Below are 13,544 nucleotides of genomic sequence, written 5' to 3' on the forward strand. Positions count from 1 at the left end.
CAGAAGGCCGAGAGATATATGAAAACATGCTCAAAGTCACTAATCATCGAGAGATGCAAATCAAAACAACAATGATGAACCGTCTCACACCTATCAGAATAGCTATCATCAAAAAATCGACAACGACAAGTGCAAGTGAGGATGTGGAGAAAAAGGAACACTTGTGTACTGCTGGTGGAAATGCAGACTGGTGCAGCCACTGTGAAAAACAGTATGAAGTTTCCTCAAAAAATTAAAAATGGGCCAAAACCGGTTTGGCTCAGTGGATAGAGCGTCGGCCTGCGGACTGAGGGGTCCCGGGTTCGATTCCGGTCAAGGGCATGTACCTGGGTTGCGGGCACATCCCCAGTGGGAGATGTGCAGGAGGTGGCTGATTGATGTTTCTCTCCCATCGATGTTTCTGACTCTCTATCTCTCTCCCTTCCTCTCTGTAAAAAATCAATAAAATATATTTTTAAAAAAAAAATTAAAAATGGAACTGCCATTTGACCCAGTAATACCACTTCTAGGAATATATCCCAAGAAAACAAGAAACACCAATCAGAAAGGATATATGCACCCCTATGTTCATAGCAACACAATTTACAATAGCTAAGATTTGGAAACAGCCTAAGTCCCCATCAGCAGATGAGTGGATTAGAAAACTGTGGTACATCTACACAATGGAATACTATGCTGCTGTAAAAAAGAAATTCTTACCATTTGCAGCAGCATGGATGGACCTGGAGAGCATTATGCTAAGCAAAATAAGCCAGTAAGAGAAAGATAAATACCACATGATCTCACTCATTTGTGGAATATAATGAACAACATAAACTGATGAACAAAAATAGAATCAGAGACATAGAAGCATCGAACAGACTGTCCAACCTATGAGGGAAGGCGGGGGGTGAGGTGGTAAGAGATCAACCAAAGGACTGGTATGCATACATATGAGCATAACCAATGGATACAGACAGTAGGGGGTGAGGGTGGGGGTAAGGGCATGTGCTGGGGGGGTGGGAGCAGCCAGGGAGAGGTCAATGGGGGAAAAGGGAGACTCATATAATACTTTAAATAAAGAATTTAAATTTTTTTTGAAAAGTAATAATAATATTAACTGAGCTAACTCATAGGCACTTATTTTCTGGTCAGGTACTATTCTGTTTTACATATTCTTTTTTTCTTCATAAAAATTCTATAAAGTACATACTATTATCCCCATTTTACAAATGAGTAGTCAAAGAATGATGTTAAAATTAATCATCCAAGAGAGGACTTAATTTAGTCAAGGGAGAGCAAGGAAGTTCCCCTTGATTATTTAAGCTGGGACTACAAACAAAGCATAGGAGTTACGGTGAAAGAGAAAGAGTGGGAGGGCTTGAAAGATATTCCAGACTGAAGGAACTATGTATTGTGCACGTCCAATTTCTGAAATAAGAAGGAACTTGCTACAGGGAGAAAAGAAACAAACACACATCAGTTCCAGAACAACACATAAAAAGTATGCATAGAGGTGTACATAAAAGTTCACTCACACTCACACATACTCATACACACACACTTTCTGCGCCCCACCCCCACTCTTTCTCCCATAACTCACACACGCACGCACACATACCCCTCTTTCGCCCACCAGCTCCCCAGTTGTCTGATGTCTTTTCTCTTTCCCATTTTGAACTCATGGCTTTTTTCTTGAAACCAAGTAACTAGTGGAAGAAGGTCTAGTGAGGGGACAGGGGACAGTCAGCAACCTTTCTATGAGAACAATTGTAGGGCCAAAAGGGTTTCCTTTTCTTATTTTTTGCTCTTATTCCTAAGGGAAATTATACAACATTTTATTTTTAACCCACAAAAACTAGCAACATGCTACGTAAGAATAAGAAATAAATTATGAACATTGAGAAAAACATGCCTCTCATTGTCCTTAACATATATTTATTTTATCAACTCTCTTGTATAAAACCACTATCTCATTTCCCCTATCACTCCTCACCTACATGAATGATACCCATGGTGAATATCCTCCTTATCCCTTTGGGCTTTGATAACCTATTAGCCAACACCTTATGTAGATGCCCTCCTCAATCTACCAGGGCCCTGATGCTCAGCTCTGATCCAACATGTCTCCACCTCCTGACATCAGTGTTCAGCCCTACCTAATAGTTTTAAGACTAATTTAGAAGAGAGAGAAGGGTGGGATAAAGGTAGACATGGGAAATCAGAACTTTTAACCTGGATACATAATCATATTCCATGTTCCAGATTCAGTGTCACAACTGAAATTTAAATAAATAACCAGCACTTATAACATATAGTATTTCTATTTATAAAGTATTTTGCATGAATTTTCAACTCTTCTTCTTGTCCTGTTAACTTTTTAAAATTTCAAATTGCATGGAAGTAATGTGTTTACTTATAAAGTTCAAAAGTCAAAACAATGCCCGGCTGGTGTGGATCAGTGTTGAGCATTGGCCCATGAATCAGAAGTTCACAGTTCAATTCCCGGTCAGGGCAAAAGCCTGGGTTGCAGGTTGCAAGTTCCATCCCAGTAGGGGGACAGGCAAGAGGCAGCTGATCTATGTCTCTCATTATTGATGTTTCTATCTCTCCCTCTTCCTTTCTCTTTCTGAAACCAATAAAAACGTATTTTAAAAGGGAAGACAAACAATCTAAAAAATGAGCAAAGGACCTAAATAGACACTTCTCCAAAGTGTACATACAGAAAGCCAAGAGACATATGAAAAAATGCTCAAAGTCACTAATCATCCAAGAGATGCAAATCAAAACGACAATGCGATATCACCGCACACCTATCAGAATAGCTATCATCAACAAATCAACAAATGACAAGTGTTGGCAAAGTTGTGGAAATGAAGACTGGTGCAGCCATTATGGAAAACAGTATGGAGTTTCCTCAAAAAATTAAAAATGGAACTCCCATTTGATCCAGTGATCCCACTTCTAGGAATACTAGAGGCCCGGTGCACTAATTTGTGCATGGGTGGGGTCCCTAGGACTGGCCGGCAATCAAGACCTATTGGGAAGTTGGCCGGCTGGCCCCCCGATTGGGGCCTATCAGGGGAGCCAGCCAGCAGGGGGTAGGGACCGCAGGAGGTTGGCCGGCAGGGGGTGGGAGGAGGGGCTGCAGGAGGTTGGCTGGCTGGCCCCCATATCGAGGCCAACTGGGGGGCCGGCCAGGGGGAAGGGGCCACCGGAGGTTGGCTGTGCGAGCGCACTGACCACCAGGGGCCAGCTCCTGCATTGAGTGTCTGCCCCCTGGTGGTCAGTGTGCATCATAGCAACTGGTTGACCACTCATTCCGGTTGTTCGGTCATAATGGTGGCTTAGGCTTTTATATATATAGATATCCTATGAAACCCAAAGCACTCAGCAGAAAGAATATATGCACCCCTATGTTCTCAGCAGCACAACTGACAATAGCTAAGATTTGGAAACAGCATAAGTACCCATCAGCAGATGAGTGGATAAAAAAAACATGGTACATTTACGTGGCAATAAAAAAGAAAGAACTTGTAACTATTTGCAACAGCATGGATGGAATTATGCTGGATAGAATTATGCTAAGAGAAATAAGCTAGTCAGAGAAAGATAAGTATCACATGATCTCACTCTCACTCATATGTGTATTCTAATGAACCAAATAAACTGATGAACAAAAACAGACCCAGAGACATAGAAGCATGCAGAGGGATAAGTGGGGTGGAGGGGGAGAGATCAACGAATGAACTCAATGCATAACCCATAGACACAGACAATAGGGTGGTGAAGGCCTGGGGGAAAAAGGAGAGAGGGCAATGGAGGAAAAGGGGGACATATATAATACTTTCAACAATAAAGATTTAAAAAAGAGAAAGAAAATAAATGTCAACCTAAAATGTCCTATGGTACTAGATTGATGACAAATAAGGCAGTGTTTTTTCCTTTAAAAATCTAAAAATAAGGGCTCTTAATTACAAAAGCATGGCCAAGATGTTTTATACTGACAAACAAAAGCACCATAATTAAAATTTTACTCACTTTTTCCAATTAAAACATGACATTAAATCAATAACAATGCTCACCGATACTGATATGTCTTCATTTTTTCTCTTAACACTGGAGTCAAACAAGACATTTCTTCCTCGTCTTTCACAGTCTTGATATACAATCAGTCGAATCTGGCTTGGATCAAACTCTGGCAAAGGCCAACTTTAAAGAAAAATAAAGATCCATTAGAGTTATTTAATAAATATTCCACATAAATTTCTATAAATAAAACCTATATAACAGCCCTAGCCAGTTTGCAGTAAAACTTTACAGTAAAACTTTTTAAAAGCCACTGCATTTGTCTTATGTACTATTATAATGCATTTATTTCACAATTAAAAAAATTAATTTAATAAGAGATAGGGAGGAAAGGGAAAGAAAGAAAACAAAAAGCTGTGAATACTAGTCTGGTGAACTGAACACACAACTGATAGGACAGTTGCTAAGAAATAGGAGAAATGCCATTCCAGAGGCTGTTTGTCATTAGTTACATTAGGCTGAATGGTCCATTCCTCACAATCCATTAGTCACAGCTCTTGATTGGGATTCCTCCTTTCCTTAAGAAAACCTGATCCTTAACCCTATCAGTACCTGTCAAGCAAATTGTAACTGGCAACATAAAACATCTTCATCCCAAACTCTTGACAGTATATACAATTTTAGTTTTCTCCTGTCTAATCCTTAGCAAATATCTGTGTGTTTGAAACTAATGAAAGAACCTCCAAGAAACTGAAGCTAAACCACAGAGATTCATCCATAGACTACACTAATTTGCATCCCACTGAACAAAAATCTTACACCTATGGATGAGGACAGTGGCAGGGGTAAGGGCATGGGGTGGGGTGGGAACCAGGTGGAGGGGAGCTATGGGGGGAAAAAAGAGGAACATCTGTAATAATCTGAACAATAAAGATTTATTTAAAAAAAGAAAAAGAAAAAAGAAATAAATACCCCTGGTCAGTGTGGTTCAGTTGATTGGTTATGGTCCCATGCACCAAAAGATGGCCGGTTTGACTGCCGGTTTGATTCCCCATCAGGGCACAGGCCTGGGTTGCAGGCTCCACCCCCAGTAGGGGATCGGGCATGCAGGAGGCAGCCAATCAATGTTTTTCTCTCCTGGATGTTTTTATCTCTCCCTCCCTCTCTCTGAAATCAATAAAAATTTTAAAAAAGAAATAAATATAGTAATTTTGGATAAGTGGTAGATGAAATAAATCAAAACAGAAAATTAACAAATTATGATAGAGGTAGGTGATAGTAAGAAGATAGTATGGAAGTGGAAGAGGTATAGTCACTTTTTAAAGTGCCTATATGGACAAAATTCTGTAGAGAAAGAGAAATTGGGTTTTGCTGGATGTAAGGTCTTTCAACAAATCTTGAGTAAGTACACCCTCATTTCATTCATCCAAACCCTAAGACACCCGAAGAATAAAATCCAAATTCCTTTGCTTAGATGTGAAGTTGTTTAAAATCTGGTCCTGCTCTGCCTTTCCAGAATTATTTCATGTTAGCCATGATACCATGGACACTGGATATGTGAAATTAGGAAAGAGAATGGCTCTCAGTTTTCAGATTTTATTTAAACAGGTATCAATAATAAAGGTAGGGTATACAAGGTGGGGGCGGGGGGGGGAGAAATTTTGGGATAAGGATGTTAATAGGCTGAGTTCAAAGGACCTGAGACAACTGCAGAAAGATGTCCAATAGACTGATGACAAGCAATGGTCTCAGAATAAAGGCTGAGCCTAGAATTCTAGACACAGGAGTTACTGACACACATAGTTGATAATGAAATCATTTAGGGAGAACTTATTAATTGAAAAGAAAAAGGAAAGTGAAGGATCAATACACTAGAATTTTAGGGCACAACAATATTTTAAGGACAGAGAAAAGACAAGTAGAAAAGCTTCTAAGGAACATCAGTAATGACAGACTACCAGAGTGGTGTGGCTCAGTTGGTTGGGCATGGTCCCATGCACCAGGCAGTTGCTGGTTTGATTTCCGGTCAAGGGCACATGCCTGGGTTGCTGGCTCAATACCGCATAGGGGGGTGTGCAGGAGGCAGCCTATCGATGTTGCACTCTCACACTGATCTCGATCTCTCTCTCTCTCTCTCTCTCCCTCTCTCTCTCAAAATCAACAAACTATTCTTTAAAAAAAAAAAGAGAGAGACAAAAGAGAAAACCCATGGTAAAATGTCATTTCAAAAATCAAGAAAGATGAAAGATGAAAAAGGAATAGTGTGCATAGTGCCAAAGGCAGCAGAAAGGCCAAAATTTATAAAAACTACAAGTGTCCATAGAGTTTATCAATGTCTTTGGTACTCTTGCAAGAACCATTTCTGTGGAGAAGTAGGGTGCGTATGGGGGTCAGTCACAAAGGAATAGCAATGGATTGAAGGGTAAGAACTGAGAAAGTAAGGATAGTAACTGTATGCCATTTGGAAAGATTTCCCTGTGAAAGGGGAAGACATAAGAATAGTGTGACATACTATAATTGCAGTGCAAAGTTTTGAAAGTAAAGGAGGACCCTAAACACACAGGAGTAAATTGAGATTATTTTGGGCAACCAAGATGTATGGTCACCCCAGCAAGTAGAAGAGGAGTTGAGGCTACAAGAGGATGTTTTCTTGAGGGGATGGGGTAATAGACATATTGAGATTTTTTTTCTATCTATCTATCTATGGGGGGGGGGGGGGGGAAGAAGGCTCAATACCTAGAGGAGCTTAGACCTTAGGACAGGCCTGAATAAGATAAGAATAGAGATGGAAATTACATAGCCTTATATTTAAATGGAAAAGAAATTCCTAGAGTCATTTGTTGTAAAAAAAAAAAAAAAAAAAAAAAAAAAAAAAAAAAAAGGAAGAAAAGAAAAAAGAAAAAGCGGGTCAAAGTTATTCTTCACATCTTCAAAGTATGTACCTGAAATGGAGAGGTTTTTTAAAGCCTTGATTCCCTTTATGTTACAATGGAAAGAAGTGTAAATTCTGAAATTTATAGACCTATGAAATTGAGTATAAATAAATTTGTTACCAAAAAAGTTGCCTGGCAAAGTAATTCTATTTCAAATACACTAGGAGAGCATGATATTAAATAACAACAAATAAGAACCCTAAAGTGACTCCTTTATTAGGCAAGTCATTTTAAATGGTAATAGTCACCCTAGATTTATTCATTTTTCAAGTGAAAGAGAAGCCAAAATGACCTACCTAAAGTCACTGTTCTGGTTAGTGCTGGCTGGTCTCTCCCCTTCCTTTCACTCCCATCTCTACTCTAATCTTCTAGTGGTATTCACTTCTAATCAGCACTTCTGACATCTAATCCACCATGCTTTCCACTTCATCGTGTTGCCTCTTTTCATCAAAATTTAACTGAAGACATACCTAAGCCAAGTCATTAACAGAGGTAAGTATACCATCACCTTCACAAAAACTATATATACAGTAAAACTTTCCTCAATATTAAGCTATTGTGTTCAGCATATTAAACATTAGTAAGAAAACTACTCAGTGATGAACCACAACTATTTTAAAACTCTGCACAGACGTTATTTATAGTTTATTTCAGCTTATCTGCTCTGCATGTTTTTTATCTCACACCTTAAAGAATGCTAACAGAAAGTAAACATGCTGGAATAGACACCTCCTTTACACACTAACTCCTCAGAAGACTACATGAATTCCTGTAACATATGTTACTGTTAAAATAAGGCTAAATCATTCATTCTCAGTGAAAACAAGGTGGCTTCCATGGAGCCAGATTTGGTTCTTGGGGAGGGAGGAAAGAGACAAAAAAAGTTTTAAGATATTACAATAGGTTTGGCCTCCATAGGGCCACAATACATAAGCAAATACACAGTGTATCTGTGGTATTAGAACTTTGGGGGCTGGGGTAGAGGGGTTCAACAGTAAGAGAAAAACTGTCTAAAAAAAAGATCATTAGGGGAGAATAATGTTTTTTTTAAAAGGTTGAGAAAAATTAAGCTAAATGCTAGTCTGCATCTCAATGCATTAAAAACGGTCATGTTTAAAGAAAATATCTAAATAATTCACCTTTTTATTCTATTTGGACAATTCTTCTGTTTCATCAATCATCTTAACATTGAATTTTATGCACTTTTAGATAAATACCAACCAACTGGTCTCTTCTCTTCCTCTACTCCTATTCCCACTTCATCAGTCATACATTTCCACTCCATCAAGGAGTCTGGAATAATCTCTGACTCATACAGTACACACTTATCACAACTGAAGATTTTAAGTTCATTCACTCAATAACTATTTGTATAGTGCTTACTATGTACCTGGTACTATGTTAGTTTTCCTTCCTGAGACTTATCCATCATTGTTGTCTCACTTAAATGAATACATGCAAGATGATGTAGACTATTCTGAGAACTTATTAACACCCAAAGCTCCTGCAAGAAGTAGAGAGGGCAGCCAAGTTTCAAAAACTATGCACAGAGAATTAGAGAAAGAGCCACCAGTACTGGAAAACATTCTAAGTTTGGTAAAGGATAATTTATTGAGATAGGACGGGAAGGATGATGGAGGGATAAGTGAGGGAGGAAGAGATAAGCAAAAAGCTTTCCCAACATAACACCAAAATACCAAGGACTGGTCACCATCAGAACCCCAAAACATCATATTCAATTGGAGAAATATTTTCTGTGCATGGGGAAAGTGATCCGAGTTTTTAAAAAACCTGTAGAAGGATTTTGCTTTAGAGAAATCTGATGTTAACTAGCAAATATTAAATATGTCTCCTGAAAGCAAAGTATATGTCTTATAATACTTTTAACATAACACTTTAATTTTTTGCCCCACAATGCAACATTCATCATTCCCTCTGTAAAACATACTAACCAGCAAAAGATGACAAATGAATGTATCTTTATGTATTTTAAGCTAAAAATGTTACAACATGTAGTTTTTTAATTCTCACTTCACTGGACTTTTTCCATTACTCTGGAAGTCCCAATTGTCAGATAAAACAGCTTATTTTCCTTTTGATATATTTACTGTGCATTTTTTAAAAAAACAGTAACTGTGAACATATCAGCAATTTCCAATCATTTCTAGTAAAATACTTTTAATAAAAAATTTAATATCCAGTAACTGAGATATTATGACTGAAATTAATCAAAACATCTATATCTGCATGAGAAACAGAACTACGTTTGCATCAGACAATCATTTACTCAGTTTATAGACAACAAAAACTCAATTTTTTGTCGAGGCAAGGACCCAATTCAATAACTTTTCCCTAACTAGGGGTCAAAATATATACAAAATTATAGAAACCGTTTACAGAAAAGTAGAGGAATCATAAACTACATGTAAAAATTGCACTGTAGAAAGTTTTTAAAGTCTTGAAAAAATACACATCATTATTTAAAGTATCTCTCATGGCATTTCTACTACAAGTCACACATCAAAGCAGGTGCTTAAAAGAAATTTTCCTAAGCAGGTAGGATCGTCAAGTAACAATGTGCTGTTATTGTAGCAATTTTGCTTTTCAATGTAACTCAAACTGGTTTTGTAAACAATGGAAATTCCTCCCAAATTGACAACTTATTAATCACAAATTTTAGTTCATAGTTTACTTTGGCTATTCATGCTTCAGTATCTTCCTCTAAGTACTACAGGAAGAAACTGGAAGAGATAATGAATATAACAGAACTTCAATTAATTTGTTGAATAAGTGAGTGAATGAATGGCTATTTCAGGGGGTAGCACTTTAATGCTGGAAGCCTATATGTATAGACTCTATGTACAGTAATTATTTCTCTAAGGAATAATTCTCTAACCTGACAGAAAAATAATCCCATAATTTATATGTTAATCTCCTTTCCAAAGAACTCTCTTATCAACACCAGATAACCTTTAGTCTGTTTATCTTTAGTCATACTAAATTCAATTATACCCAGAATATTAATAAAATCCTAATGACTGTCTTTTACATTTCAATGACAAGCATAGTCAGCTATTGGGCTGCAGAATTACTATCATTTAATCAAATTAGATGATTTATATGAAATGTTATAAAGATAAATTATTACCAATGTTCATTAGAGATCCCCAAAATCCATTTATATTGATCTCATAATCTAACATGTATAAAATCATATGCAAAAAGTGAAATTTTACATACAATATTTCAGAGAAGGGGATTAATCACCTATGACATGAATTCCTGGTGAAATGAAACCAATGCAGGAACAAATTTATATGCCCTTAGAACATAACATATCATATACCATATCTGCTATCATATTTAGTGTTTTTCAGTAACACATACACCTAATTGAATTCTATATCTGACCTATGTGGCTTTAAACTTTCTGACATTAATTCTGTATACCTAAGAACTTAAACTTCAGTGGAACACTGAAAGAATGTTAAAATGAACTGAACTACTGAGAACCAGTATCCAAGTTGTTCAATTTGGTTATACATATTGAAAAATTATTTTTAAACTTCCAGATAATTTATTTAAAATCCAAAACAAAAGCCTGGCTGCCTGGTGCAGTGGTTGAGCACTGACCTATGAACCAGGAGGTCACGGTTCGATTCTAAATCAGGGCACTTGCCCGGCTCGATCCCTAATATGGGGCATACAGGAGGCAGCCAATCAATGATGCTCTCTCATCACTGATGTTTCTATCCTCCCTCTCCCTTCCTCTCTGAAATTAATAAAAATATATTTTTTAAAAATAATAAAATAAAATACCAATGGCATATTTCACAGATCTAAAACAAATACTCCAAAATTTTTTTTTTTAAATACTCCAAAAATTTATATGGAACCAAAAAAGACCCCAAATAGCCACAACAATCTTAAGAAAGAAAAACAAAGTTGAAGGAATCATAATACCAGATACCAAATTATACTATAAAGCTAGTGTAATCAAAAACAGCTTGGTACTGACATAAGAACAGGCATATATCAAAGGAACAGAACAAGGGAACCCAGAAATCAACCCAAGCCATTACGCTCAAATATTTGACAATAAATGGTGTTGGGAAAATTAGACAAGTACATACAAGAAAATAAAACTAGGTAACCAATTTATACCACATACAAGAATAAACTAAAAATGTATAAAAAAAACTTAATTGTAAGTTGTGAAACCATAAAAATCTTAGAAGAAAACATAGGCAGCCAAAGCTTATATATCCCACGCAGCAGAATTTTCACAGATACATCTCCTAGGACAAGAGCAAGAAAGGAAAAAATAAACAAATGAGACTACATCAAACTAAAAAGATTCTGCACAGCAAAGGAAAGCATACTTAAAATGCAAAGAAAACCTACTGTATTGGAGAACGTATTTGCCAACGATACAACAGATAAAGGGGTTAATTTCCAAAATATATAAAGAACTAATACAACTCCTATGCATTTTTAAAACAAAGTCAAAACAGTCTTTATTTTCTAAATAAGGTAAAGGCAGCATATCAAATACCACCTTTTATGTTATCTCTAAAAGAGTCACATTAATGAAGTCTTCGGTTGTATATTTTTTTAAATGTATTTTTATTGATTTCAGAGAGGAAGGAAGAGGGAAAGAGAGATTAAAAACATCAATGATGAGAGAGAATCATTGATCAGCTGCCTCTTACACACCCCCTACTGGGGATAGGGCCTGCAACCCAGGCAATGTGCCCTTGAGCGGAATCAAACCCAGGACCCTTCAATCCTCAGGCCTACGCTCTATTCACTGAGCCAAACCAGCTAGGACGGTTGTAGATTTTTTTTTTTAATTTTCTTTTTTATATCTTTCTTTATTGACTTCAGAGAGGAAGGGAGAAGGAGAGAGAGACAGAAACATCAATGATGAGAGAGAATCATTGATTGGCTGCCTCCTGCACACCCCCCACTGGGGAACGAGCCCGCAATCCAGGCATGTGCCCTTGGCTGGAATCGAACCCGGGACCCTTCAGTCCGCAGGCTGATGCTCCATCCACTGAGCCAAGCCGGCCAGGGCGGTTGTAGATTTTTAAGAGCTCTAATTTTAAGATCAACTTTTGAAAGTCACACACCTGATGCCTAATTTTTTTTATTTCATCCATTTCTATTATTTCCTGTAAGATTTTGGAGAATTCATTCATAAAGGCTCCGTCACTATGAAGGAGTAATCAGGCCAACTAATAAAGGTCACTCCCAGTATAAAACAAAGCCACCTAGATTCATCATAGGTCTGCATATTGAAGGAGGTAATAAGCAAGGTTAGACAATGATTAAATTTTAAGAAAAGAATATACACACAATTAAAATTATATAGAAATGTGACTTTAATTTTGGAGATCTAGAATATTTAGTATGTCTAAAATATTTTAAGAAACACAGTAATTGGATTTGCTATTCCTTCCAACAAAAGCTCCCTGCTTGAAAGGAGACTGGGAAGCTTCTACAGCAAGACAGACAATATTGATAATTTTCCTCAAGCTCTCTCTCAGTAACTACTGAGGATCATTAACTATCATCTATTAATGTGTAACTTATGAGTACTCATATGTTACTTCTTGTAACAAATGAGTACTCAAATGAATACTGTTAGATGTGCTACATACTGCTTCTGTATCAAGAAATAAAGAAATGAACTTGACTCAAGCAAGTTGCCAGTTTCTCGGAAGTTTCTAATTTCATAGAGGTATATACCCAAGTAAAAATAATTATGAACAAAGAAAGATTCTAATGCATAGTTAAGCTACAGTGGAACATTAGTGTTTGTTTAGTATCTAGTTTCCAGTTCCAAAGTACTATAAATAAGATATGAGACACCAAACAAACCTACGTAATACCAACTGGTACTAGAAGACAACAGGGCTTTTTTTCCCTCTAGCAAACAGTTATTTTATTGTGCATGCTGTTTTCAGAACACTGAACAATCTTTGCTCTAAGCTTTTAAAATTAATATGTAAACATATTAATACATATTTAACTGAATATTTTGGCAGGAAGAAACTGTAAAATCCCAAAGCATCTTTTATACACAAATAAAACAGAAGAGTGAGGATAAAAACCAGTTCACTAAAAAATTAAATACCTATCTAATCTAGTAATTTCACATTGAATTTATAAAATATTTTAAGATAGTCTGCTCTACAGATAAGTGCAAAAATGTGTGCTAGTATTTTTAATTTAGTTCTTATCATAACTAGCAAGTTAGAAAAACTGAATTTAGTAAATGCATATAAAATATTTCTAGTCCCTAACACATTATCTCTAATTCTAAAAATTTAACTCCTGAGGACTCCATTACACACTCTTAAGGAAAGCCAGACGATATAGCTGAGATACTAAAATTTTTTACTGCTATAAAGCCAGAGAAGAGATAGTAGTTGCCAGAAGTTAGGGGGGAGGAGAAGGGTCTGATTGCAGAGGGATAGCATGAAGGAATTCTTTGGGCCATTGGAATTGTCCAGTAAGGGTGGTAGTGGCTGTAATTATCTAGCCATGTGTTAGAACTGAAAATAAGTAAATGTTTATGCATGTTCTTATCAGCTTTTA

The 13,544-nt window shown here is 36.7% G+C and overlaps 1 protein-coding gene across 7 annotated transcripts in view; it reads right to left on the reverse strand.

The window, feature by feature from the left end:
- Positions 1–13,544, reverse strand: part of FNIP1 (folliculin interacting protein 1) — a 99,594-nt gene that overhangs the window by 66,297 nt on the left and 19,753 nt on the right. For 2 of the 7 annotated variants that reach the window (XM_059698309.1, XM_059698307.1), the window contains exon 2: positions 4,065–4,191. In XM_059698309.1, the coding sequence (XP_059554292.1) occupies positions 4,065–4,191 (127 nt within the window). Of the gene's footprint in view, positions 1–4,064; positions 4,192–4,980; positions 5,157–13,544 lie in introns of those variants that run through there. The other 5 variants (XM_059698310.1, XM_059698306.1, XM_059698308.1 and 2 more) reach the window with 5 other exon arrangements.

Source organism: Myotis daubentonii, chromosome 5 (genome assembly GCF_963259705.1).
Source record: "Myotis daubentonii chromosome 5, mMyoDau2.1, whole genome shotgun sequence".
Taxonomy (NCBI): domain Eukaryota; kingdom Metazoa; phylum Chordata; class Mammalia; order Chiroptera; family Vespertilionidae; genus Myotis; species Myotis daubentonii.